General features: G+C 34.5%; 1 protein-coding gene across 1 annotated transcript in view; it reads right to left on the bottom strand.

Annotated features, from left to right (window-relative positions):
* LOC143230700 (uncharacterized) overlaps positions 1 to 26205 on the bottom strand; it is a 54160-nt gene that overhangs the window by 18580 nt on the left and 9375 nt on the right. Inside the window, exons 3-5 of the mRNA XM_076464709.1 lie at positions 18725 to 18884; positions 13515 to 13615; positions 3828 to 3996 (exon numbers count right to left, since the gene is read on the bottom strand). Of these exons, the coding sequence (XP_076320824.1) occupies positions 3828 to 3996; positions 13515 to 13615; positions 18725 to 18785 (331 nt within the window). The 5' untranslated portion in view covers positions 18786 to 18884. The remainder of the gene's footprint in view (positions 1 to 3827; positions 3997 to 13514; positions 13616 to 18724; positions 18885 to 26205) is intronic.

Genomic DNA, 26205 nt, shown 5'->3' with positions numbered 1-26205 from the left:
TAACTGCAGTTGTTTATTTTTCATTCTTTCCAATTAATAGTGATTCAATAATTTCTGAACACCCTTTACAAATTAACATTTCTAGAGCAACAACAATTAAAATTTGAAACTAATTCCTTCTTATGAACAAACATATAGCATTCTAACACAGCTTCAAACCATTATCTCAATTTGGACTGGGTCGATTTGACCAACCATGTAAGCACTTTGTACTTGATTAAAGTCTTTGTAGATTTGATACTACTACCTTTTAATATAGTTTGTATATCTTCACAAAATGGGCTTTCAGTAAAAATCAAGTCTTTCACATCCTCAAAAGCATATTTTTTAGAAGTATTTTAAATAAACTAAAAAAAAAAGATTTGTTTGTGAACATTGAGTATTTGTTTTGAATAGTCCCACCGGGTAAGTTATTTTCATGTTAAGATTAAAAACACTTTTCGTCATCTCAAACTTCATTCACATAATTTCTAAAAACTCCTAATTACATTTCAAGCATTTGTTTTCAGTAAAATTTTATAACTCATAACTACATTAAAAAAAATAAAAAAAATAATATACCATGTTTTATTTCTGGAATGATTTGTAATATGAAACAATAATTGTTTAACACACTTAGTTTTAATCTTTTAACAGTATGCTTCAATTTACAAATAAATATTATTGTTTTGTTACTCTATAAATGAGTCTAACTACTATTTCAGTCCTAATTTCTAAATAATTTAGGGAACATGAAGTTCACACTACATTTCCTAATTACATTACCTACAAGTGGCTTACATGCATACCTCAGAAATATTATTTATTTCACATAATCTAACCTTAATTAATCTAAAAAGATCTCTATTTTTACATTTCAGTTACTTTTATAATCATAAATAAAGAATAAACAAGAAATACAGAACTTACCCTACACTCCTTTTCTTGCTGTCAACTGTTAACAGTTGACTTTATATTACTTTATATTACTAATGGTAGTAATGAACTAAAGAATTGTTATTTAATTAAATAAGACACTAAAGAACACAGAATAACATGTAACAAGCATACAATTTTCTCTAACACAATTTTTCAAGCATGTTAACTATCCAACAAGAGCTGTTATAAATTCATCCAAGCTAGTCATTATCTTTCCCTTGGAAACTAAGCTAGTACTACAAGCAAAACTGACAATTTTCTGTTCAAAACACAACATAATATAATATATTGGCTTTAGTTACAGATGATGAAGAATTAAATGTCTGACAGAAGTATTAAACAATTCTGAAAGACAGAATGTGATGCAAGTGACTTAACTTTCTACTTGATAGCTCTGTAACTAAACAAAACTGAAGGCTAAAAAAATTATGGTTTGATGGAGTAATGATGATTTTATAGTGAGTTATTTATGTTTAACTTAATGTTTACTGGAGGGATTAAACAGACATAAGGAAATGTCTAGAGAAAACGTGTCACTAGGGAAATACAGAATATTTTAAAATATTGCCTTATAATATTAATGGCTTAAAACGTATATACTATTATGTTATTAATTGGTATAACAAACAAAAAGCAGTTTATTAAAACTACTAAAACACTGTTATGCTCAGTAAATGAAACTTGCAGAAACAGGCTAAAACAAATGTATCCCAGCTGTCATGTGATTCTACACTATGTTCACTAGTATGTTCCTAAAGATGGATACAGATCCTTTAAAGACCTGTTCTTTAAGCATGATTAGTATTCACTCATAAATGGAATTTTCATTTTTTCCATAGTCCAGTGTCATGTCTGAGACTTTACATATAACAATAACGTTAGGTCCAGAATCTGACCATCCAATAAACAATGTACAAGTTTTCATTTGCCAGTACAAAATGTCTACTTGCATGTCCAGTCTGCTGTGAAAAACCAAGACATACTGATGCAACACTGTGACCTAACATAAGATGATATCTCAGTGATGTTGAGAAACCCACTAGTTGAAAAATTTGTATGCAAAAACGGCTCGTTTGGGTTGAGAAAATATTTTACATAGAAGAGCAAACAACGTTTTGACCTTCTTCGGTCATCGTCAGGTTCACAAAGAAAGAGGTAACTGACCGGAAGCTGACCACATGTTTGAAAGGGATTGTGTAACTGAGTGCCGGAATGTAGAGGGCGGTATTAGATGTTTGAATATATAAGTTTATTTATTTTATTATATTAATATAGGTATAAAGGCATTCCTTTATATTGGTTTATTTTGGGTTTAAGTTGTTGTATAAGTAAGGCTTCTTTAATTTTGCGTTTGTTTATGTTTGTTTCTTTATTTAGTATTTGAGTGTTTTCTATGGTTATGTTGTGTTTATTTGACTTGCAGTGTTCGAAAACGTGTGAAGGTGACTTTTTATGTTCTTTGAATCTGGTTTCCATTTTTCTACTTGTTTCTCCAATATAGAAGTCTGGCAGTTATCACATTGTATTTTATAAATAATGTTGGTGTGGTATTTGTCAGTGTAGTTTTACATAGTATAGACCTCAGTTTTGTGCCTGGTTTTTGAATAAATTTGGAATTAACTGGAATGTCATATTTTGTTACTAGTTTTTGCCAAATGTTGGTTATTTGTTTGCTGATGTCAGGAATATATGAAGAATACCAGTGACAATATAACACAGAGAATAAAAAGTATGATAAAATATTGAATGTAAAACCTTGTGCTATATGCACTAAAGAATACCAGTGACAATATAACACAGAGAATAAAAAGTATGATAAAATATTGAATGTAAAACCTTGTGCTATATGCACTAAAGAATACCAGTGACAATATAACACAGAGAATAAAAAGTATGATAAAATATTGAATGTAAAACCTTGTGTTATATGCACTAAAGAATACCAGTGACAATATAACACAGAGAATAAAAAGTATGATAAAATATTGAATGTAAAACCTTGTGTTATATGCAGTAAAGAATACCAGTGACAATATAACACAGAGAATAAAAAGTATGATAAAATATTGAATGTAAAACCTTGTGCTTTATGCACTAAAGAATACCAGTGATAATATAACACAGAGAATAAAAAGTATGATAAAATATTGAATGTAAAACCTTGTGTTATATGCAGTAAAGAATACCAGTGACAATATAACACAGAGAATAAAAAGTATGATAAAATATTGAATGTAAAACCTTGTGTTATATGCACTAAAGAATACCAGTGACAATATAACACAGAGAATAAAAAGTATGATAAAATATTGAATGTAAAACCTTGTGCTATATGCAGTAAAGAATACCAGTGACAATATAACACAGAGAATAAAAAGTATGATAAAATATTGAATGTAAAACCTTGTGTTATATGCAGTAAAGAATACCAGTGACAATATAACACAGAGAATAAAAAGTATGATAAAATATTGAATGTAAAACCTTGTGTTATATGCACTAAAGAATACCAGTGACAATATAACACAGAGAATAAAAAAGTATGATAAAATATTGAATGTAAAACCTTGTGCTATATGCAGTAAAGAATACCAGTGACAATATAACACAGAGAATAAAAAGTATGATAAAATATTTAATGTAAAACCTTGTGCTATATGCACTAAAGAATACCAGTGACAATATAACACAGAGAATAAAAAGTATGATAAAATATTGAATGTAAAACCTTGTGCTATATGCACTAAAGAATACCAGTGACAATATAACACAGAGAATAAAAAGTATGATAAAATATTGAATGTAAAACCTTGTGTTATATGCACTAAAGAATACCAGTAACAACAGGGTTAACTTTATTTCACAATTTTCTTCTATTGTCTATCATATGTTTAATTAGTTATACTCACTTGATAAAACTTCCAATCCAGTGTTAGTTTGTTGCAATTCAAGATCTGGTTCTTTTTCTTTTTTCATACTTGTATGTTGTGAATAATCAACAACTTCATCATTACTGTCACTGAACTTGGATGTGCTGCCATCACTACTTTGTCCAATTTCTACATCAACAAGTATGTTCTAAAAGAAAAACAACTAACACCATCAAGAAAAAATACACAAATACTAATTTAAAAACATGAGATAAAGAGCATTTTTATACAAAAAATTAACACCACTTTTCACTTATGGTTATAAATAATTCAACAACAAATGTAAAAGAATTACTGAACTTTATTTTGAAAGACGTAATGTGATAGAAGAGTACAGCAAGCAGTTTTGACTTATACACACACACACACGGATGCACGACAAATAGATAAAAACATTTGGAGTTTATCCACATATATTTTGGCTTGGTAATAATAATATTAGAAGCACACATGTTGTAGCAAACTCAAAAAATCATATTAAGGGTAGAAATAAAACAAACTGAGAAATTTATAGAGAAGTGTCATGTGGCACAAAGAAGTGTAGGTTGAAAAGTTAATGTCTTCTTACATTCAAAATGTATTTATGATGAGTACCTACCTCCCATCACCTAAAGCTGGTCTTACATTCAAAATGTATTTATGATAAGTACCTACCTCCCATCACCTAAAGCTGGTCTTACATTCAAAATGTATTTATGATGAGTACCTACCTCCCATCACCTAAAGCTGGTCTTACATTCAAAATGTATTTATGAAGAGTACCTACCTCCCATCACCTAAAGCTGGTCTTACATTCAAAGTATGTTTATGATGAGTACCTACCTCCCATCACCTAAAGCTGGTCTTACATTCAAAGTGTATTTATGATGAGTACCTACCTCCCATCACCTAAAGCTGGTCTTACATTCAAAGTGTATTTATGATGAGTACCTACCTCCCATCACCTAAAGCTGGTCTTACATTCAAAATGTATTTATGATAAGTACCTACCTCCCATCACCTAAAGCTGGTCTTACATTCAAAATGTATTTATGATGAGTACCTACCTCCCATCACCTAAAGCTGGTCTTACATTCAAAATGTATTTATGATAAGTACCTACCTCCCATCACCTAAAGCTGGTCTTACATTCAAAATGTATTTATGATGAGTACCTACCTCCCATCACCTAAAGCTGGTCTTACATTCAAAATGTATTTATGATGAGTACCTACCTCCCATCACCTAAAGCTGGTCTTACATTCAAAATGTATTTATGATGAGTACCTACCTCCCATCACCTAAAGCTGGTCTTACATTCAAAATGTATTTATGATGAGTACCTACCTCCCATCACCTAAAGCTGGTCTTACATTCAAAATATATTTATGATAAGTACCTACCTCCCATCACCTAAAGCTGGTCTTACATTCAAAATGTATTTATGATGAGTACCTACCTCCCATCACCTAAAGCTGGTCTTACATTCAAAATGTATTTATGATGAGTACCTACCTCCCATGACCTAAAGCTGGTCTTACATTCAAAATGTATTTATGATGAGTACCTACCTCCCATCACCTAAAGCTGGTCTTACATTCAAAATGTATTTATGATGAGTACCTACCTCCCATCACCTAAAGCTGGTCTTACATTCAAAATGTATTTATGATAAGTACCTACCTCCCATCACTTAAAGCTGGTCTTACATTCAAAATGTATTTATGATGAGTACCTACCTCCCATCACCTAAAGCTGGTCTTACATTCAAAATGTATTTATGATAAGTACCTACCTCCCATGACCTAAAGCTGGTCTTACATTCAAAATGTATTTATGATGAGTCCCTACCTCCCATCACCTAAAGCTGGTCTTACATTCAAAATGTATTTATGATGAGTCCCTACCTCCCATCACCTAAAGCTGGTCTTACATTCAAAATGTATTTATGATAAGTACCTACCTCCCATCACCTAAAGCTGGTCTTCTCTTTAAGCACTGCTAAAAAAACTTTATTAACAGCACACCAGTCTTTCATACCCCATCCATTACGCATCATTTCAGGAAAAGTACCATTCATATGACTACCCTCCATCAATCATATTGGATCATCTATACAAACACAGCTAGCTCCCTCTAATACTCTAGAATAATTGTCACTTTAGAGAATTGGCAGGTACAAACTAGAAACACTGGCATATTACTGGATAAGAAGGATGGAAAGAGGTAAGTACCTATCGGAAATACAATTACGGAGTAAGAAAATGTTAATTCTTTATGACAAGGAACCCACTTGAAATAAAATTGTATTTCAGAATGGCTGGTATGGGTAATTAATACTTTTATTGATAAGTCGAGAACAAAGTTTCAACCTTCCTAAGTCATATGCAGGTTAAACTGAAGAATGTTAACTTCTGAAATGGTCTTGCCTCTTCTCACGGAAAGCTAAAGTCCCATACTGCAAATGTGAAGGGGCCAGTGAAGGCACATAAATATCTGTTAAAGCAAAAAGTGACCAGTCTGAAAGAATAGAATGTTAAAAGAAAGCACATCTGTGATGTACAACACTGCTTCTGTAACAAATATGTTCTTCATCCAGTAATTACCATAGTAGCACATAGGGTGGAACTGAATTGGCAGGCACCAATGTATTCAGGAGATGTACAGCACCAAATTAGTGAAAAACTGCTCTTCACCACAACTTGAAACAGCACAGCATGGACAAACTCTGAAGGTGTAGTATGTGAGCAAAAATGAACCCACATAATTATGTGCCAAAGACTGTGTCTTGAGTTATAGTGGAGTATACCTGGGCAAAACTTTCAGTACAAATGCCTTGTATAAAATATCATGACAAACAAGTGCAGTCCTTCTAGGACAGAAAAAAATTCCAAAAGAAATGCCTTAGATACATAGGATTATGATAAAAAAAACAACAAGGAATGAGTGTGATCACAAGCTTTTCTCAACCAACTAGTTGTCAATACAAACCAGCTCAGCTATCTGTGCCAAACATCCTGTAAAAAATTAAAATTAAAGTAAATGTAGTAAAATTCATAAAAGGAAATGAAGGTAAAAACAAAACAGCATTTAAAAATAAAAATAGCATTAAACCAATGTTGACATCTAGTGTACAAAGTTAAGAGAAAAACTACAGTGATACAACTTGTAAAGGACTTGTTGTAGCAGCACTGTAATTATCATAACCTGCCAGGAAGACTAACAGGTAAGTACAAAAACCTCCATCAGTCACCTGAAGTTGGCCTTTCCAGTTTTGGTTCTGAGTTATTTGATGTTATGGCCATTTTCAAAAAGGAAAGTAACAAAAGTTTTAAAAGACGTAGAGCAAAATTTTAATAATAACTCGCCAGGATGACTAATGGGTAGTTCAAAATGATAGTTCAAACAGCAGTGTTACTCTCCTGAAGTTTGCCTTTCCAGTCTTGGTTTCGAGTTATTTAATGTTACAGCCATTTTCTAATTTCAAATTGAATGAGATGGAGTATGATTCTTAAAAGACAACCACAATTAAAAAGGTGTAATGAATAAATATCAAACACTCAAATGACATTAAAAAGATTTATGGCCATTAAAAAGCTAAAAACTTTATCAAGGTGGACAGTGTCACCGTCACCAATAACACTCTCCAATGTTACGGACAAACATTGGGACACAACATGTTTAAAATAGTGACACAGATGAGTCGTGCGATGACAAGAAAGTAAAATGTGGCTTATTGTGATCTGAATGTTACACAAACTACACACTGGTGCATCAGTTCCAGATAAAAGAAAACAATGAGTTAAAAAACTGTGTCCAACGCTTAGTCCAGTTAGAACAACTTCCTCTTTCCAATCCTAATGGAAGCAAGATGGCCAAAGTCTAATATAGGGTTTGATTTGGAATAGCTTGTTTTGCATTGCTCACTCCAAGTCGACTGCCAGATAGCATGGAGCTGAGCCTTGAATACAGGACCATAGTCCATGAATGGAACAGGCACAGCAGTGATAGTGCCACATCAGGTAGAATTAGCTGCAGTGTCAGGGCCAGTTCCCACAAAAAACAACACAGCCAGATATCCAGAAAAACTGAACAGAAGTAGATGTTAAAGAGAAATGGGCCAGTCAGTTTTGAATATCAGTGAGAACAGGGTGTGATCCAACTTGAAGCAATTCAAGGGCCAGGAGAGAACTATGCGAGTCAGTGTAAATAGTGCAGTTTGAATACTGCTTAGCTTCTATGTGATCCAGGGCAAGAGAAATGGCATACAGTTCAGCAGTGAACACAGATGATGCAGAGAAGATTCTGCGCACAACCACCAAACCACAATAAACCGTGGCAGAGCCCACACAGTCACCTGATTTCGAACCATCTGAGTAAATAGGAATGGAAGGATGGTTTGAAAGATGTTCAGCAAATAGCAGACAGAATTTCCAATCAGGAGTGTCTGCTTTTCTCAGATGACTTAAAGATAGGTCACTATTTGGGACTGTAAAAAGCCATGGTGGGAGGGGCTGACCATACAGCAATATTATCCATAAACAGACCCAATTCATCCAACTGTGCTTGGATACAAAGGCCAAAAGGAGCAATGGCAAACTCTCTGTTCTGAAAAGTATGGCCCACAGAGGAAAGAAAACACAACCCCAGGTGGGATGCTTTGGTAAGGAATGAAGTTTCAAAGCATATAGTAAAGACAGTTGCAAACAGCAGAGGTGCAAAGAAGATTCATGAGACTATGTATAAACTCTGAACTGGGGAAGTGTGGGAAGCCACAGTGCAGAGCCGAAGTCCTTGATGATGAATGGGGTCCAGCATCTGTGAAGCCAATGGTCTGGCAGAACCAGTGATCTAGTTGAGTTACGATTGAATAAGAATATGATACATCTTCAGCACTGAACATCAATTAAACTTGCCAATTGGTGGTAGACAGGACACGGAGGATGTTCAGTGCTCTTGTACATTTGACCCAAAACTGCTTGATGTGTGGTATAAAGATTAGATTACAATCAAAAATAAGCCCCAAGAACTTTGTCTCAGGGGCCACAGACAGCACAACTTCACCGATACGGAGTTCAGGATCAGGGTGAATATGCCGTTCGTGGCAAAAGTGCATGTATACAGATTTAGAGAGAGAGTGGTTAAAGCTGTTTGCTGTGGTCCATTTCAGTAAACAATCGAGGGCAGTCTGTAGCTGCCACTCAATATACCTCATGTTCGACAACTGACACGAGATGTGAAAGTTGTCGACATAGAGCCCGTTTGCAAGAGTGAGGTGGTTGTTCAGTGATGGCATTAATTTTTATACTGAAAAGTGTGGCACTCAAGTTCCTGTAGAAAAGAACAGGAAAGTTTCAAACCCATACAAACTTGAAATCTCCTGTCCATTAAAAAATTTTTACTAAAACTGGACAAGTGGCCAGAACCCATATATATGGAGGTCTCACAAAATGCCATACCTCTATGTTGTATCACAAGCCTTCTCAATGTCAATGAATATAGATACAAGATGTTGTTGTTTGAGAAAGGCTTCTTTGATTGACATTTCAAATCGAATCAGGTGGTCCATGGTGGAGCCCTGTGATCGGAATTCAAACTGAGTGGGCAAGAGGAGGTTGTTTGATTCAAGTAATCAAACAAGATGAGCATTAACCATCCCCTCTAAGGTCTTACAGAAACAGATCGTCAAAGCAATTGGACAGTAATTTGAAGGAATCTTGAGATCCTTCTCAGGCTTAGAGAAAGGTAGGACAATAGCCTGGTGCCAGGCATTAGGAAAAACATTCTCGTGTCAGATCCAGTTAAAAACAATCAGAAGAATAGCAAGAAAAGCAGTAGACAGATGGCACAGCATGTCATAGTGTACATCATCTAATCCAACTGATGAATGAAGACCAATGAAGGGCCAGTTTGAGTTCCATCAGCGTAAAGAGACGATTATGGTCATAGAGACAATCAGCTCAAAAGGAAAGAGGTGATCGCTCTCCACGAGTCTTGATGGTCAAGAAGGTGGAAAAAGAGGAAGAAGTAGAAGTGCTAGATATCCAGCAAAAGCTGTCACCCAGAGTATTGGCAATGCTTTGGGTATCATCTACTTCTTGGTCATCAGAGAGCAAGATCAAGAGGGGGACAGAATTATATTGCCCACTGACCTTTCAAATCTAGTCCCATATTACTTTGGAACTCGTGGTATAAGATATACCAGTTGTGAACTTAATCAAAGATTCTTTCTGGCTTTGATGTCTTACCCACTGAGTATGTGCAAGGGCCCACTGAAAAGTGATGAGGTTTGAGAGTGTGGGATATCGATGGAAAGTATCCCAGGGCGGTTTTTAAGCCTTCCATGCCATGTGAAAGGGAGGATTTCACAACAGACAGGATACAGTGGGAAACTTGTCAAGGTTTTAGAAATACACTGAGCAGCTGCTTGTATAATACAGTCATTTACTGCTGCCACACAGTTGTCTATTGACAGCTTACAGATGATGGCAGGATCAAGTTCTGCAAGATTAGTGAAAGAGGGCCAGTTTGCTCGATCCAGCTTACACCAGGGCACACGGATCTGGTGGCATTAGCCACAGCCAGTCTCTTTCAAAATTATAGAAAAAGGATCACTGCTTTGTGGATTATTGTCAATCCTCCATGAAAAATGGGAGAATAATGAAGTGGAGTACACTGAGAGATCAATAGCAGAAAAGGACGAACTAGGTGCATGAAAATAAGTAGAAGAACCAGTATTGAAAGAGAAAGGTTGTGATCAGTGGAGCAGCTAGAATGTAAGGATTAAGCATCCATCATAACGATTTAGTTATCCAGAGTTCTGGTGGCAAAACCATGAAGTGAGAGGTAGGACACCATGGTGAAAGCGAGGCAACTTCAAATAAGAATTCAACTTCGACAATCAATGACGGGTCTCCAATATTCCAATAAGTACATGGGAGTAAAACCAGGAAGAGTGGATATCCCCTTTGTGTAGTAAATCTTAAACAGACTAGACAAGATGAGTGGAACAGGAATGATACCAAGGAGGGTTGAAGGAGATCTGAGAGGTAGATAGGGGGAAGCAAAACTGAAGACAAAACTATTCAGACAGAACACACAGAACTGTTGTGAAGTATAGCCAGAGAGACAAAACATATTTAGAGAAAGTTACTATAAGCTACAAAGTACATAAAAATAATGACCTAAAGTACAAAACCACTCAAAGATACATTAAGACACAAAAGTAAAACCTGAAGAACATTAGAACAAAAAAGGCACCCAGTTAACAATAACAAATTTTGGCTCAAATCTAATCCCCCAATTAGATGCAATTAGTAGTAAAGAAAAAAAACAACTTGAAAACTAAATAACATACACAGTGAAAAGAAGTACAAATAACAAACTATTACACTAAAAAACTGACAAAAGTTACAATTTCTCAAACAGTAACTATTGTGCAAAACCTGTATAAGTACCAACATTTAAACAAAAACAGTAATAACCAAGATCTAAATAAAAATTTGAAATAAAAGTAACTTAGATTGTACAAGAATTATAAAAATCTAACTTTCCAAATATTAAGCGAATATGAGACCTAAATTATTGCACGAGGAAATCAGATCAATCCACAGAAGATCACATGAACTCAGTAAACACAAGTATACCTACTAAAAGTGATGAATACATGCTGAAAAAAAATTCACAGATCTCTTGGGGGAAAAAAACAATACTCAACCCTGGAGATAACATGGAGGTTCAGTAACAAAGAAGGATATTTTCACTCATATTTTTATCAAAAAATTGTTACATGAAAAGATGAAATTGTCAGTTGAGTGAAAAGAAGAAATCGTCAATTGAACATAAGACATGATTTCCCCATGAACTAAAACCTGTGCTTCCCCAGCAGTCATCATCATACCAAAGAAAGGAGGACTTGTATTAGAAACAGTCTTCTTTCACATGGAATTTAATATTCCACCAAATTAAATCTTGAATTCATGTAAATAAATTGGAATCCAGAAAACAGAAATACTTCTAAAACAAATAGAAATGATGGAAATCAAATACAAGATGATGAACTGACAAATTTATGATCAAGCACAAAAAATATTTTGCAGTCGCATGGAAAGTAAGTTAACACCATGTCTGTACAATATAATGCCAATATAGATAGTTATGAGTTTTCTAGAATAGTAGAGGAAGCTAGTTGCTCTAGTAGAGAGGGTGCAGTATCATCATTGGAAGGTAGTCACATCATCAGAATGTTCTGAAATGATGCAAAACTGATGGAGTGTAATAGACTGTCAAACTGTTACTGAAAACACTAGCTACACTTAAAGGGTAGACCACAACTGAGATGGCTTTTGGTGAGTGGAGATTTCCAAATTTACTTAAATATTTCCTATTGATATTAGAAAATTAAATCTACATTACATTAAAATTTCAATTTTAAATATGTTTAGATATCAAGTTCATTTGGATGTATTGATAATAGTAAATTAAACTTCAATGTATACAGACTTTAACCATGCAGTCAAACAGCCAGATGTTGTTGTAGATACAAACTGAATCCATTACTTCTAAAACAATATCCATCCATGTTAAAAGTTTAATGTATAAGTGGAAAAAAGTCAAAATTGAGTCTTTGAGACATTACACAACCTCAGTACTACATAAATGTTCTCTACAATTATCTAGCTATCGTATCGTATACACAAATTACCTCAGTTTCCTTTGAGACATTACACAACCTCAGTACTACATAAATGTTCTCTACAATTATCTAGCTATCATATCGTATACACAAATTACCTCAGTTTCCTTTGAGACATTACACAACCTCAGCACTACATAAATGTTCTCTACAATTATCTAGCTATCGTATCATTATACACAAATTACCTCAGTTTCCTTTGAGACATTACACAACCTCAGTACTACATAAATGTTCTCTACAATTATCTAGCTATCGTATCGTATACACAAATTACCTCAGTTTCCTTTGAGACATTACACAACCTCAGTACTACATAAATGTTCTCTACAATTATCTAGCTATCGTATCGTATACACAAATTACCTGTTTCCTTTGAGACATTACACAACCTCAGTACTACATAAATGTTCTCTACAATTATCTAGCTATCGTTATCGTATACACAAATTACCTCAGTTTCCTTTGAGACATTACACAACCTCAGTACTACATAAATGTTCTCTACAATTATCTAGCTATCGTGATCGTATACACAAATTACCTCAGTTTCCTTAGAGACATTACACAACCTCAGTACTACATAAATGTTCTCTACAATTATCTAGCTATCGTATCGTATACACAAATTACCTCAGTTTCCTTTGAGACATTACACAACCTCAGTACTACATAAATGTTCTCTACAATTATCTAGCTATCGTATCGTATACACAAATTACCTCAGTTTCCTTTGAGACATTACACAACCTCAGTACTACATAAATGTTCTCTACAATTATCTAGCTATCGTTATCGTTATACACAAATTACCTCAGTTTCCTTAGAGACATTACACAACCTCAGTACTACATAAATGTTCTCTACAATTATCTAGCTATCGTGTCGTTATACACAAATTACCTCAGTTTCCTTTGAGACATTACACAACCTCAGTACTACATAAATGTTCTCTACAATTATCTAGCTATCGTATCGTATACACAAATTACCTCAGTTTCCTTTGACATTCCATTGGAATTTTCTTTTTGTATTTCATAACCAAAGACTGAGAATGAAGGTCCTTCTTCTGGAGAAGCATCTTCTCTTGTCACTAGAGGTATAAAATAAATATTTTTATAACAGAACATTTGACTTCTGTGTGTTGCTACATTATAACAAGTTCTGTCTGTGAAATGACAAGTTTTCTTTACACCAGTACAGATGCAACAAGGTGCTCTATTGTGGGAATAAGAGAGCATCATTAGGGATGACAAAACCAGGGTATGTTTTTGCAAACAGGTACACAAGTCAACGAACTTAAGGAAGTTTACTACTAAAGCAAGGAATAAACAAGAGTCCAATTCTACATATAAAATAAACACTTTATTAACGTTAATTAACATATAAAGGCTCATAATAAAGAAAAGACAAAAACATTGATTATATAAAAGTTTACACTTTCAGTAACTTATATTAGTTCCCCAGTATTTTTAACCCTACCAACATTAATCATATAACTTTAACAACTTTTGCATTATGTGTCATATTTCCACCTGACATTATTAACAGTGAAAGGAGAGAAGCCATTAAAAGTGCATGAGTTAGAGTAGCACAACTCTTGAAAGAATAGATAAACTACCATTTTCTGTTTGTATACCTCAGGAAACTACCTAAAAGAGCTGGTGCAACCAAAAAACCTGGAACCCTTTGGTGCAATCTTGAGGATGAGGAATTCCAATATCAGGAATAACAAAACATCAGTTTTTATACATTGTTGCAGCATAATCCATTCAAATTCTTGGAGGTCAACCATGAAGTGACTGGTGCAGCAATTACAGTGGACTCGTTTCATTCTAGTGGTTGATACCCAGTGACCAATGACTGGACATCAAATGATGTAAAACTTTATCTGTGTATAGAATTCCTCATCCTGTATGATCTGTCTTGTATGAACATCTTTCCAACCAGATTACATTTGTTGGTACTCTGTGGATATTTTCACAGCCATGAACACACGTTTAAACCTATATAACTGTCTTATTAGAACCACTTTACATGAAAATCTTCCCACTTCTCACCAGTATACAGATGATTTTAATACAATGTAAGTTGTTCTTGACATGTGTATTCAACATTCAACATTCATTAGCATTTAGCACTTCACAACTAATATTTTGCAACATGTCCAAAATCTATAGTTTAGCTCATGAGAAAACTTAGTCAAAGCATTTGTTTATGTGGCAGTTCAACTTGAGAAATTTCAGTCAAAACACTTGTTTAATATTTCACAACACAGCCATGACTCTGTTGTTAGCCTGTGTGAAACTGTTTAATATTTCACAACACAGCCAAGACTGTCATTAGCCTGTGTGAAACTGTTTAATATTTCACTACACAGACAAGACTCTGTCATTAGCCTGTGTGAAATTGTAGCTATTACATTTGTTTATTTCACATGCTTTACAGTTCCACCTGTCCATCTTTAACAACCATACTGATACACTAAGATGTAACTAAAACATATTTAAAATCAGTGAGAATTTTGGAATGTTCTTCCACCATATTCAGTTTCTGAGCTACAGCCTTTATATGAACCAATTATTCTAATAATATTACTAAATACATGTTACCCATAACATGCAATACAGGGAGTCTATGAATCATTAAATTCCTTTTTTTTTTTGCACAGAGCAGAAACCACATTAAATAAACTATATGTGATAGACTGACCTCTGAAGTTTGTTATTACTAGATTTGAAGTGGGTTGATGTGAAAGTATCAAAGTTGGAAGAGCTGCACACTTGAATAACTGATGCAACTGTAACAATCACGCAAGAAATCTCAGAACACATGGCCAGGGATCAGTGACTATCCGGTCATCCTCTGATACCTAAATAGTGGCCATACTGAGGTATCTTAACAGTCTCTATCACTCCAATACACATGGCCAGAGAACAGTGACCATCCGGTCATCCTATGATACCCAAATAGTGGCCATATTGAGGTATCTTAAGTCTCTATCACTCCAATAATTACATCTATTTATTTTTCATTCTTACCAATTAATAATTATTCAGTTATTTCTCAACATCCATTATAACTTAACATTTCTAAATTAATTCCTGTTTCAAACAAAATAGACCAAAATCCAACAGGCTTTATATAATATGCACGAGTTCATAAACACATTTGCACGTTACGTATTTATACTCTAAGTTTTGATGCAATATGTGTATCTTCATAAAATTTGGTAGCCTTTTTGTAAAGATCACAAATTTTTTGTACACAAAAACTCAATTTTTAATGAAGTGTTTTTACTAAAGAATTGTTTGTGTAAATATCAAGTCTGTTTCAACACATTATAATTAGAAAACTATTTTTCATCCCAAAAATCTCTATTATTTGTATAATCTCTAAAACCTCCTAAATACATTTCAAACATTCATTTTCAATAACACTTTATATATTTTTTTTTCCTAAATATAATGTGTCAATAAATTTAACCAATCTTTCAGCCACCTTAATAAATCAGGAAATAAAAATAATTTTTTTTCATTCTAGAATGACCACATAACAACATAAAATAAAAAAATTTAGACTAAATATCTTAATCTCAAAATGTTATATATTTATTATTTTAATTATAGTGACTTCCTAGTTGTGTCTGGCTAACAATACAAAAATTGCATCAACATGTCGCACATGCACACAGTGGCATATTTAGGTAGGAACTAGAAGGGGCTCAACCCAGAGCCCATGGTCTTTGATGGAGACCCATTGACAATTTTATTCTATGTAAAATTACACGGGATGTAGGTCCCACAAAGATTAACCTCTGGACCCATAAAACATAAAATCCACCACTGCATGCATTCATGTTACCAGATTTAATAATGTGAATGAAACTGACCTTTAGTCTTTACAAAGTGACCGTATCTTGGCGTGTTTCAGTAGACCAGTATCTTGTAATATATATTCACATTTCATGTACATAAAATATAGATTATTAATATTTAGAACTCATTTATTAAAATTATTTTTCTTAAAATATAAAACAATAAATAAAGAAGTAAATCAAACAGTTATCTCTTCTAGCTGTGACCTATGACCTATGAACTCAGCTGCTACAAACAGTTATCTCTTCTAGCTATGACCTGTGAACTCAGCTGCTACAAACAGTTATCTCTTCTAGCTATGACCTATGAACTCAGCTGCTACTTGACATAGTTTGCTAAGTCTTTTAACATTTTGCACATGGATGACATGAAACATTTTTCTATGCTTTATGTACACATTCGAATAACAAAAAAAAAAGATAAACTGCTCTTTCTATACATTTTTATATATATATACACACACACCATTGAATTTGAGTATAATCTATAAAACTTTGGAACTAAGCTATATCTCGGTCTAAAACAAAAATGAAATTTCAAGCAAACTAAAGACACAACCTACACCCTCGAAATCTTGGTTCAAAAGAATGAGGTAACTTTCTAACAGAGAAAACCACTAAGGGAGTATTTTAAGCTGTGACAACATGTCACATATTGAAACAAATGTACATGAGGGACCATTTCCAAAAATTGAAAGAGAGGAATGGGGCAACTGTGTTTGATTCAGTACATCAGCCACAGCTCAACAAAATGAAAGATATAAGATTCTTATTTTATACTGTAGCTCATAAATATTAGTAATTTGAGTTCCTAATTTGTATAAAACTATATACTTAGCATTCATACATTACAAACATCTAACTTTAATCAGTGTTTTATTCAACATACCACATGACTAACTAAAATCTGTTCTCTTAATATTTATTTTTAAATTAAGAAATTAACAAATGAACCGTACTACAACTTGAATTATAATCTACAAATTGATACCAAACTTATTGACATAAATTCATAAAACAGTAGTTCAATAAAACTTTGAATGCAGATCAACAAATGCAATGGCATGACCTTTGACCCACTGCAATATGATTAATACAGCAATACATTAACATAAAAAATGGTAGAACGTTTGGTATTGAAGGGAGTAAATACCAACCTGTCAAATGATTAAGAAACAGCAATGGAGTTGTGTGAGTCATATCCTGACAGCCATAACAGAAGATGGTGTTAACCTAGTGAACTAGCAACACTTCATGGATATTTATATGCAAAAAGAATCGTCAGTCTGTTAGAGATAATGAACAAATGTATAGCATTCTAACACAGCTTCAATCCATTAAACAAATGTATTTTCATTTATTCCATAGCCCAGTGTCACGTCTGAGACTTTACATATAACAATAACGTTAGGTCCAGAATCTGACCATCCAATAAACAATGTACAAGTTTTCATTTGCCAGTACAAAATGTCTACTTGCATGTCCAGTCTGCTGTAAGAATCAAGACATATTGATGCAACATTGTGACCTAACATAAGATTATATCTACAACTATTACAAGGTTCACCACATCAACAATGTATGGTGTACTTTAACAGTAAATTATCAACTATACAAGTAATACCAGAACTGTTCATTACACACTACATCTACAAGCAGGTCTTTCTTCTTACTACAGTAACGTCATTTGGTAGATGTTACATTACACTACAACACTCCATTCCATCCTGTGTTTATAACAACTGTCACTGATAACTGTATACAAAGTGAAGAGAGAAACCCTCTCAAGGTAAGCTAATACTGGAACGCTATCCATCACATATTTTAGTGGCTGAAATCACTTTGAACTATCATCAGTCTACTTTAAATTTGATTTCTCAAGACGGCTTGAGGTTAACATCTTCAGTATGACCTAAGAAAGTAAAAACATTGTTATGGAATTTATTTTAATAAAAGTTTTAATACCCACACCAGCAATCTGGAGACGAAACATTTTTAATTTAAATGAGTGTCTCATCGTCATGACTTAAATAGGATTTGGCCTCAGTGCTACTGCAAAGTTAAAACTGGCCAAAAGACAGTTGCATTCATGCATAAGAAAGTTTTAACACTGCTTTTAACTGACCAGATCTAAAAGCGGTCTACTCACTAGGTGTCCTGCTGATATACAAAGGACTTATAAGATGAATATCATAAAAATAAAATTATAATAAGTCTAGATAAACTCTATTTCTCTATTACAATGTTTACTCCATAACGTTTATGGTTTTATTTCACAATTTTCTTCTATTGTCTATCCTCATATGTTTAATTAGTTATACTCACTTGATAAAACTTCTAATCCAGTGTCAGTTTGTTGAAATTCATGACTTGGTTCTTTTTTCATACTTGTATGTTGTGAATAATCAACAACTTCATCATTGGAAGTGCTTCCATCTTTTGGTGAATTACTATTTTGTTCAATTTCTACATCGACAAATATGTTCTAAAAAAATAAATCAATAATAACTAATGTTATAAATAAAAAATATACTTATAATCATACTCAGAAATATTAAATGCACATCTAAACAGTGTTATACCAACTGAGAAGGTGAAAAGGAATAGCAGAGGGAACAAGTTATACCACTGAAGGTGGTGCTGTACTATTGCTGGAAACTAGTCACATGATATGCACATGTTCAGAAATGGCACAAAAATTGTGAGGTATAATGACTGATACACTATTTACTAAAACTCCTTTAGTGATGTTTCGAGGGAAGTTTTGGAAATAAATAATAAGTGTAAATAAATAACAAATATACTCTTCAAAAAACGAAACGCAAAAGGCAAAATTTGAGACACATTGTTTACAAGTTTATTCCGGGCAGTTCTGTATGACATGTGTGAAACTTTGCACATTCACTGCTGAACATACAAAGTCTGCAAAGGCGAAGTCCACGCTCACTAGTTGAAGTTTAACATCACTCAATGTCAATAATGAGTATGCCCCCCGTGAGCATCAATAACTGCTTGGCATCTCCTGCACATGGAAGCGATGAGATGACGAATCACATCCTGTGGAATGGCTGTCCACTCAGCCTGCAAAGCTGCTGCAAGCTAAGATAGAGTCTGCGGTTGAGGTTGTCGCCGTCGCAGACGTCGGTCCAACTCGTCCCAAAGATGTTCGATGGGGTTTAAATCTGGTGATCTTGGAGGGCCAGGGAAGAATGTTGATGTTGTGGTGTCTCAAGAAGACAGTGGTGAGTCGGGCTGTGTGAGGACGGGCGTTGTCATGTTGAAAAACATCCTTGACGTTCACCATGATGGGTTGCACATCGGGCCTAAGAATGTCGTCGACGTATCGTTAAGCTGTAAGATTCCCTCAAATGTGCAAAAGGTCTGTTCTGGCATTGTAGGCGATGGCAGCCCACATCATGATGCTGCCACCACCAAATCTGTCAACTTCCTGCAAAATGTTCACCTCGGCGACGGTACACACGGGTCCTTCCATCCTGCCTACGAAGCATAAAATGTGATTCATCGCTGAACCAAACATGCCTCCATTGTCGATGAGGCCATACCCGATGTGCCCGAGTCCACTGCAGCCGCGCTTGACGATGTTGCTGGGTGAGGATGACGCCTCTGACTGGACGTCGTGGTCGGATTCCTGCATCTCATAGACGGTTGCGTACGGTCTGATCAGAAATCCTATGCAGCCATGGTATGGTTGAGGCAGTAGACATCTCAGTGGTGGTCCTATCCCGAAGGTGACGTAACCGAATGTAGCGATCTTGTGCGGGCGTGGTCACACGAGGTCTGCCAGATCGTGGACGGTCACGAGTTGATCCATGTTGTTGATGACGATTCCATAGCCTTGTGATGGTGCTTGGGTGGACATTCACAGCTCTAGCAACATCTGATCGAGATTCGCCTGCTTCCAAGCAACCAATGGCGTTGTTACGTTGTGCTTCAGTCAGTCTTGGCGTAACTGTATTGCGTGTCGGTGGCTTAACACTGAGCTATGAAAACCGAGAACCCGTCACTTTTATAGGGATTTTGCACATGTTACACTTGTAGAACATTCAGATCTCTCAAAAAAAATTACTGGACACGCATGCGTTTTGGCGAAAAATCCGATGTTTTCCTCCGTTTTCAAAGTACACATCTTTTATCGTCATTTTGGTCTGACAATCAGTCCCTTAACACGTGTCACATCACATACTCTGAGCTTGTAACGTTATTACATATATTTCTCTTTCAAATAAAAAATATCCCTTTTGTGTTTCTTTTTTTGAAGAGTATATTAAAGTCTCTTTAATACATTTTTTAGAGAACATGAAATAAAGAAAGTATTTTTATTTCAAAACAATTGTCACAATGTTCCTTTGGTAAAATAAATAGTATCTTTAATAGAAATCTGCTTCAAATAAAAATACCAGTAATACGAGTTTCTATTTTATTAGTAGTGGTATACATACTAATATTATTTTATCTTTCTATTGTAATCAATTTTACATTTCATAAAAATAACATATACTGTAAATGTAATATAGAATGAAATGACAAAAAAAGTTTTGATTCATCTGCTAAAGCAGACACTTTAACTCACTAAAATCAAACCACTTACAATACTTCAAAAATCTTAAACAAGAACAAATACTGAAACTTAATATTTATATCTTAAATAGATGAAACAAGAAACCAAGAATAAATAATTATTTTGATGACCAGAACTTTTTAAATGAAATATAAACTAAAGATTTAGAAATATATTTTTTTCACATTGATATCTATAATACAGATTATTTGAGACAACAACAGTACTTCACTCTAATTCTATATTTTCATATTTCAGTATTTTACCAAGGTTTATGTTAGGGAAGCTACATTTGAATGTTGGAGAATCTATGCATAGATACACATGATAAAAATCAATAAGTGGACACCAATCTCCTGTCTTCTTGGGCCCAAAAAACTGAGAGATAAAACCCCAGAATAACTGCCATGACACTCCTCTCTCTGACAGCCTTAGAATTAAATACCAATTTGTGAGGATCTATGGGAGATGGAAACCGTACAGGTTGGATGGACAATAGTGGTGAAAATTTCATTCAAGGATCTGCAGTGTTCCTAGATGAATGGTTAAGGTATACCACAGACTCTGAAGGCATACAATAATCACCAATGCTGCAAGCACTGTTTCAGTCAAGCAGCAGAACCCTTGGATACAGAGAGAATCTATTCTGTGTACTAATGGATCAAAAGACTAATATTAAGGTTTGGAATCCTCAAACAGCAGTGGATCTATGAGCCCCTATAGGAGCTGATGAAAGCTGAGATGCCTGTAACAACAGGGATGAATGTACAAACTGACACTCAAACCAATGTGCATGCTAACAATGGATCCAACTCAACATGGTGAACCCAAGAGTCTTCTAAGAAAGTTTAGTTTTAGGAAGACAAGATACTGGACTTCAGAGTTGTCTTACCAGGGGGTATTGATATATTCAGGTTAACTATAAAGTCCACTCTAGAATCCAAATTTCTAGGAGCAGATGCATTTTTTGGCACTTGGAATGTAGTTCCACTTGACAATGGTAGGCTAAATCACATAGTTCCAACAATTGTGCCAAATAAGATAAAGTTGTTCCTTCACATAACTGACCAATAAATTTCCCTGCAAGAACCACAATGTTAACGGATGGGGGAAAAGCTAAGTATTTGCTCCCAGGCCTTTCAGCCATCAATTAAGGTAGTACACACTCTAAAACTACTGGGGAAAGATCTGAAACATCACACACTCAATGGATCAACTGGATTAAAAAAGAAAAGCTGATAAGGCAGCTCACTCAAAAGTGGCCTCCTGAGAAAGCAACAGATTAAACGATGGCACAGGAAAAGTGATTCTAAATTCTCTCCACAATCTGTTGGAATACCCTAAACTGCAGCCTCAGAAACCCCCCGGAAGAATACCACCAAACTAAATATATGTCACCATCTCACTACAATAAGCTAACGAACAGTATCAACTTTCATGAAAATAAGCTATGTAACAAACAATGCTCAAGGTATGTCCTAATAATCATAAAACAGAGAAACACATTTGTGAACATTTTGTAGAGAAAAAGTAATATAAGATGATACAGAGGAATAAGATGGTACAGAGGACACATCGAGACAGGTGAAGACAGATATCAACTATGGCAATTAAGTGCAGTATGAAAGACTGAAGTTAACAAGAGAAAATCAGACCAATGGGCAAAGGAAGAAACCCCAACAGTAGAGTAACTGAGTCAGGGGAGAGAAGTAAGCTTTGGAAATACTATTTTTTTATCTCAAGATTTTCACATTTCCTTTGCATAATATCTAGAATCTCATAAATGAATACCACATGTTTTTAGGGTAAATTTCATTTTATTTTCAATTTTCTACTAAATTCATTAACAAACTGTTATTATCAATGTACAGTGTAAGGAAAAGTTTAAAATTAACAAACAGAAATACATTACAAACTTAACTGATATTTAACAAGTATGTTCCTGAAGTTTCAACAGAAATAATGCATAAACTTAACTGATATTTAACAAGTATGTTCCTGAAGTTTCAACAGAAATACGTACAAACTTAACTGATATTTAACAAGTATGTTCCTGAAGTTTCAACAGAAATACATACAAACTTAACTGATATTTAACAAGTATGTTCCTGAAGTTTCAACAGAAATACGTACAAATTTAACTGATATTTAACAAGTATGTTCCTGAAGTTTCAACAGAAATACGTACAAATTTAACTGATATTTAACAAGTATGTTCCTGAAGTTTCAACAGAAATACGTACAAACTTAACTGATATTTAACAAGTATGTTCCTGAAGTTTCAGAAAAGTACATTTTTTTAATTTTTTCTACTATTTATAATAAAAATTTATTTCATTTAGTTATTTGTCTCTTTCACAACCAATAGTTCACAACCAACGACTTTTATATGAAGTGTAAAAATACTATTTTCATCTTACAGTTTTCATATTTACTTTACAGCATCTCTAATCTCTTTAATGAATATCAAACATTTAAGGTAAATGTTTATATTTTACATTTTCTTTAATATATTAATAACCATATCTATTGTCAACTACATATGGTGCTGCAATGTTTAAAATTAACAAATTAAAAATATCTGTATGTTTAAACTTTTTATAGAAATTCACTACAAAAGAGTAGTAACCTTTCTCAGGTGTAATTTCACATCTTTATTTTTGCACATAGTCTTAATTTTACTTTCAAATTCTCTGTTTATACCAACATGTCAACAGGACTTTATGACCTTATTCTGGCATCCCCACAATTCAGACAAGTTAAACTTATAAAAATCATAAAACCATTCAGTAAACTACAACATAAATGTAAGACCTAAATACAGTTTAACTGTCTCTAACTAAAGCAATGTTTAGGTAATAAACCACCAGAAATGCTGTGACATCCTTCAAAGATTGGAAAACTTGTTTCCCTTTTCCTGTAAAAACATTTCTAAAATTATTTTACACTTTAAAAAGGCACAAAGATGTACACTGTCACCTACACATTCAAAAACACAGCAAGCTTAAATGTTTACACACAGCTCCCACACTGTCACCTACACATTCAAAAACACAGCAAGCTTAAATGTTTACACACAGCTCCCACACTGTCACCTACACATTCAAAAACACAGCAAGGTCAAATGTTTACACACAGCTCCTACAGTGTCACCTAAACATTAAAAAAACACAGCAAGTTTAAATGTTTACACACAGCTCCTACACTGTCACCTACACATTCAAAAAAACACAGCAAGCTTAAATGTTTACACACAGCTCCTACACTGTCACCTAAACATTAAAAACACAGCAAGCTTAAATGTTTACACGAGCTCCTACACTGTCACCTACACATTAAAAAAACACAGCAAGCTTAAATGTTTACACACAGCTCCTACACTGTCACCTACACATTAAAAAACACAGCAAGCTTAAATGTTTACACACAGCTCCTACACTGTCACCTACACATTAAAAACACAGCAAGCTTAAATGTTTACACACAGCTCCTACACTGTCTCCTACACATTCAAAAAACACAGCAAGCTTAAATGTTTACACACAGCTCCTACACTGTTACCTACACATTCAAAAACACAGCAAGCTTAAATGTTTACACGCAGCTCCTACACTGTCACCTACACATTCAAAAACACAGCAAGCTTAAATGTTTACACTCAGCTCCTACACTGTCACCTACACATTAAAAAAACACAGCAAGCTTAAATGTTTACACACAGCTCCTACACTGTTACCTACACATTCAAAAACACAGCAAGCTTAAATGTTTACACGCAGCTCCTACACTGTCACCTACACATTCAAAAACACAGCAAGCTTAAATGTTTACACGCAGCTCCTACACTGTCACCTACACATTCAAAAACACAGCAAGCTTAAATGTTTACACGCACCTACACATTCAAAAACACATCTCCTATACTGTCACCTACACATTCAAAAACACAGCAAGCTTAAATGTTTACACGCAGCTCCTACACTGTCACCTACACATTAAAAAACACAGCAAGCTTAAATGTTTACACACAGCTCCTATACTGTCACCTACACATTCAAAAACACAGCAAGCTTAAACGTTTACACGCAGCTCCTACACTGTCACCTACACATTAAAAAACACAACAAGCTTAAATGTTTACACACAGCTCCTACACTGTCTCCTACACATTCAAAAACACAACAAGCTTAAATGTTTACACGCAGCTCCTACACTGTCACCTACACATTCAAAAACACAGCAAGGTTAAATGATTACACACAGCTCCTACAGTGTCACCTACACATTCAAAAACACAGCAAGGTTAAATGATTACACACAGCTCCTACAGTGTCACCTACACATTCAAAAACACAGCAAGCTTAAATGTTTACACGCAGCTCCTACACTGTCACCTACACATTAAAAAACACAGCAAGCTTAAATGTTTACACGCAGCTCCTACACTGTCACCTACACATTCAAAACACAGCAAGCTTAAATGTTTACACGCAGCTCCTACACTGTCACCTACACATTCAAAAAACACAGCAAGCTTAAATGTTTACACGCATCTCTATACTGTCACCTACACATTAAAAAACACAGCAAGCTTAAATGTTTACACGCAGCTCCTACACTGTCACCTACACATTAAAAAACACAGCAAGCTTAAATGTTTACACACAGCTCCTATACTGTCACCTACACATTCAAAAACACAGCAAGCTTAAACGTTTACACGCAGCTCCTACACTGTCACCTACACATTAAAAACACAAGCTTAAATGTTTACACACAGCTCCTACACTGTCTCCTACACATTCAAAAACACAACAAGCTTAAATGTTTACACGCGAGCTCCTACACTGTCACCTACACATTCAAAAACACAGCAAGGTTAAATGATTACACACAGCTCCTACAGTGTCACCTACACATTCAAAAAACACAGCAAGGTTAAATGATTACACACAGCTCCTACAGTGTCACCTACACATTCAAAAAACACAGCAAGCTTAAATGCTTACACGCAGCTCCTACACTGTCACCTACACATTCAAAAACACAACAAGCTTAAATGTTTACACACAGCTCCTATAAAGTAGATTTTTCACAGCTCACGGATTGTGTGATAAGAAAACTGCGGTTTAAGCATTTTTCTTAAAACACTGCTTTTGAAACAACAGAATTAAAACTTTAACAGTATACCTGCAAAACTAGTACATATTTAGAAAACATTAACAGT

Source organism: Tachypleus tridentatus, chromosome 1, assembly GCF_004210375.1.
Source record: "Tachypleus tridentatus isolate NWPU-2018 chromosome 1, ASM421037v1, whole genome shotgun sequence".
Lineage (NCBI taxonomy): Eukaryota > Metazoa > Arthropoda > Merostomata > Xiphosura > Limulidae > Tachypleus > Tachypleus tridentatus.
This window is presented reverse-complemented; position numbering and strand designations above follow the sequence as displayed.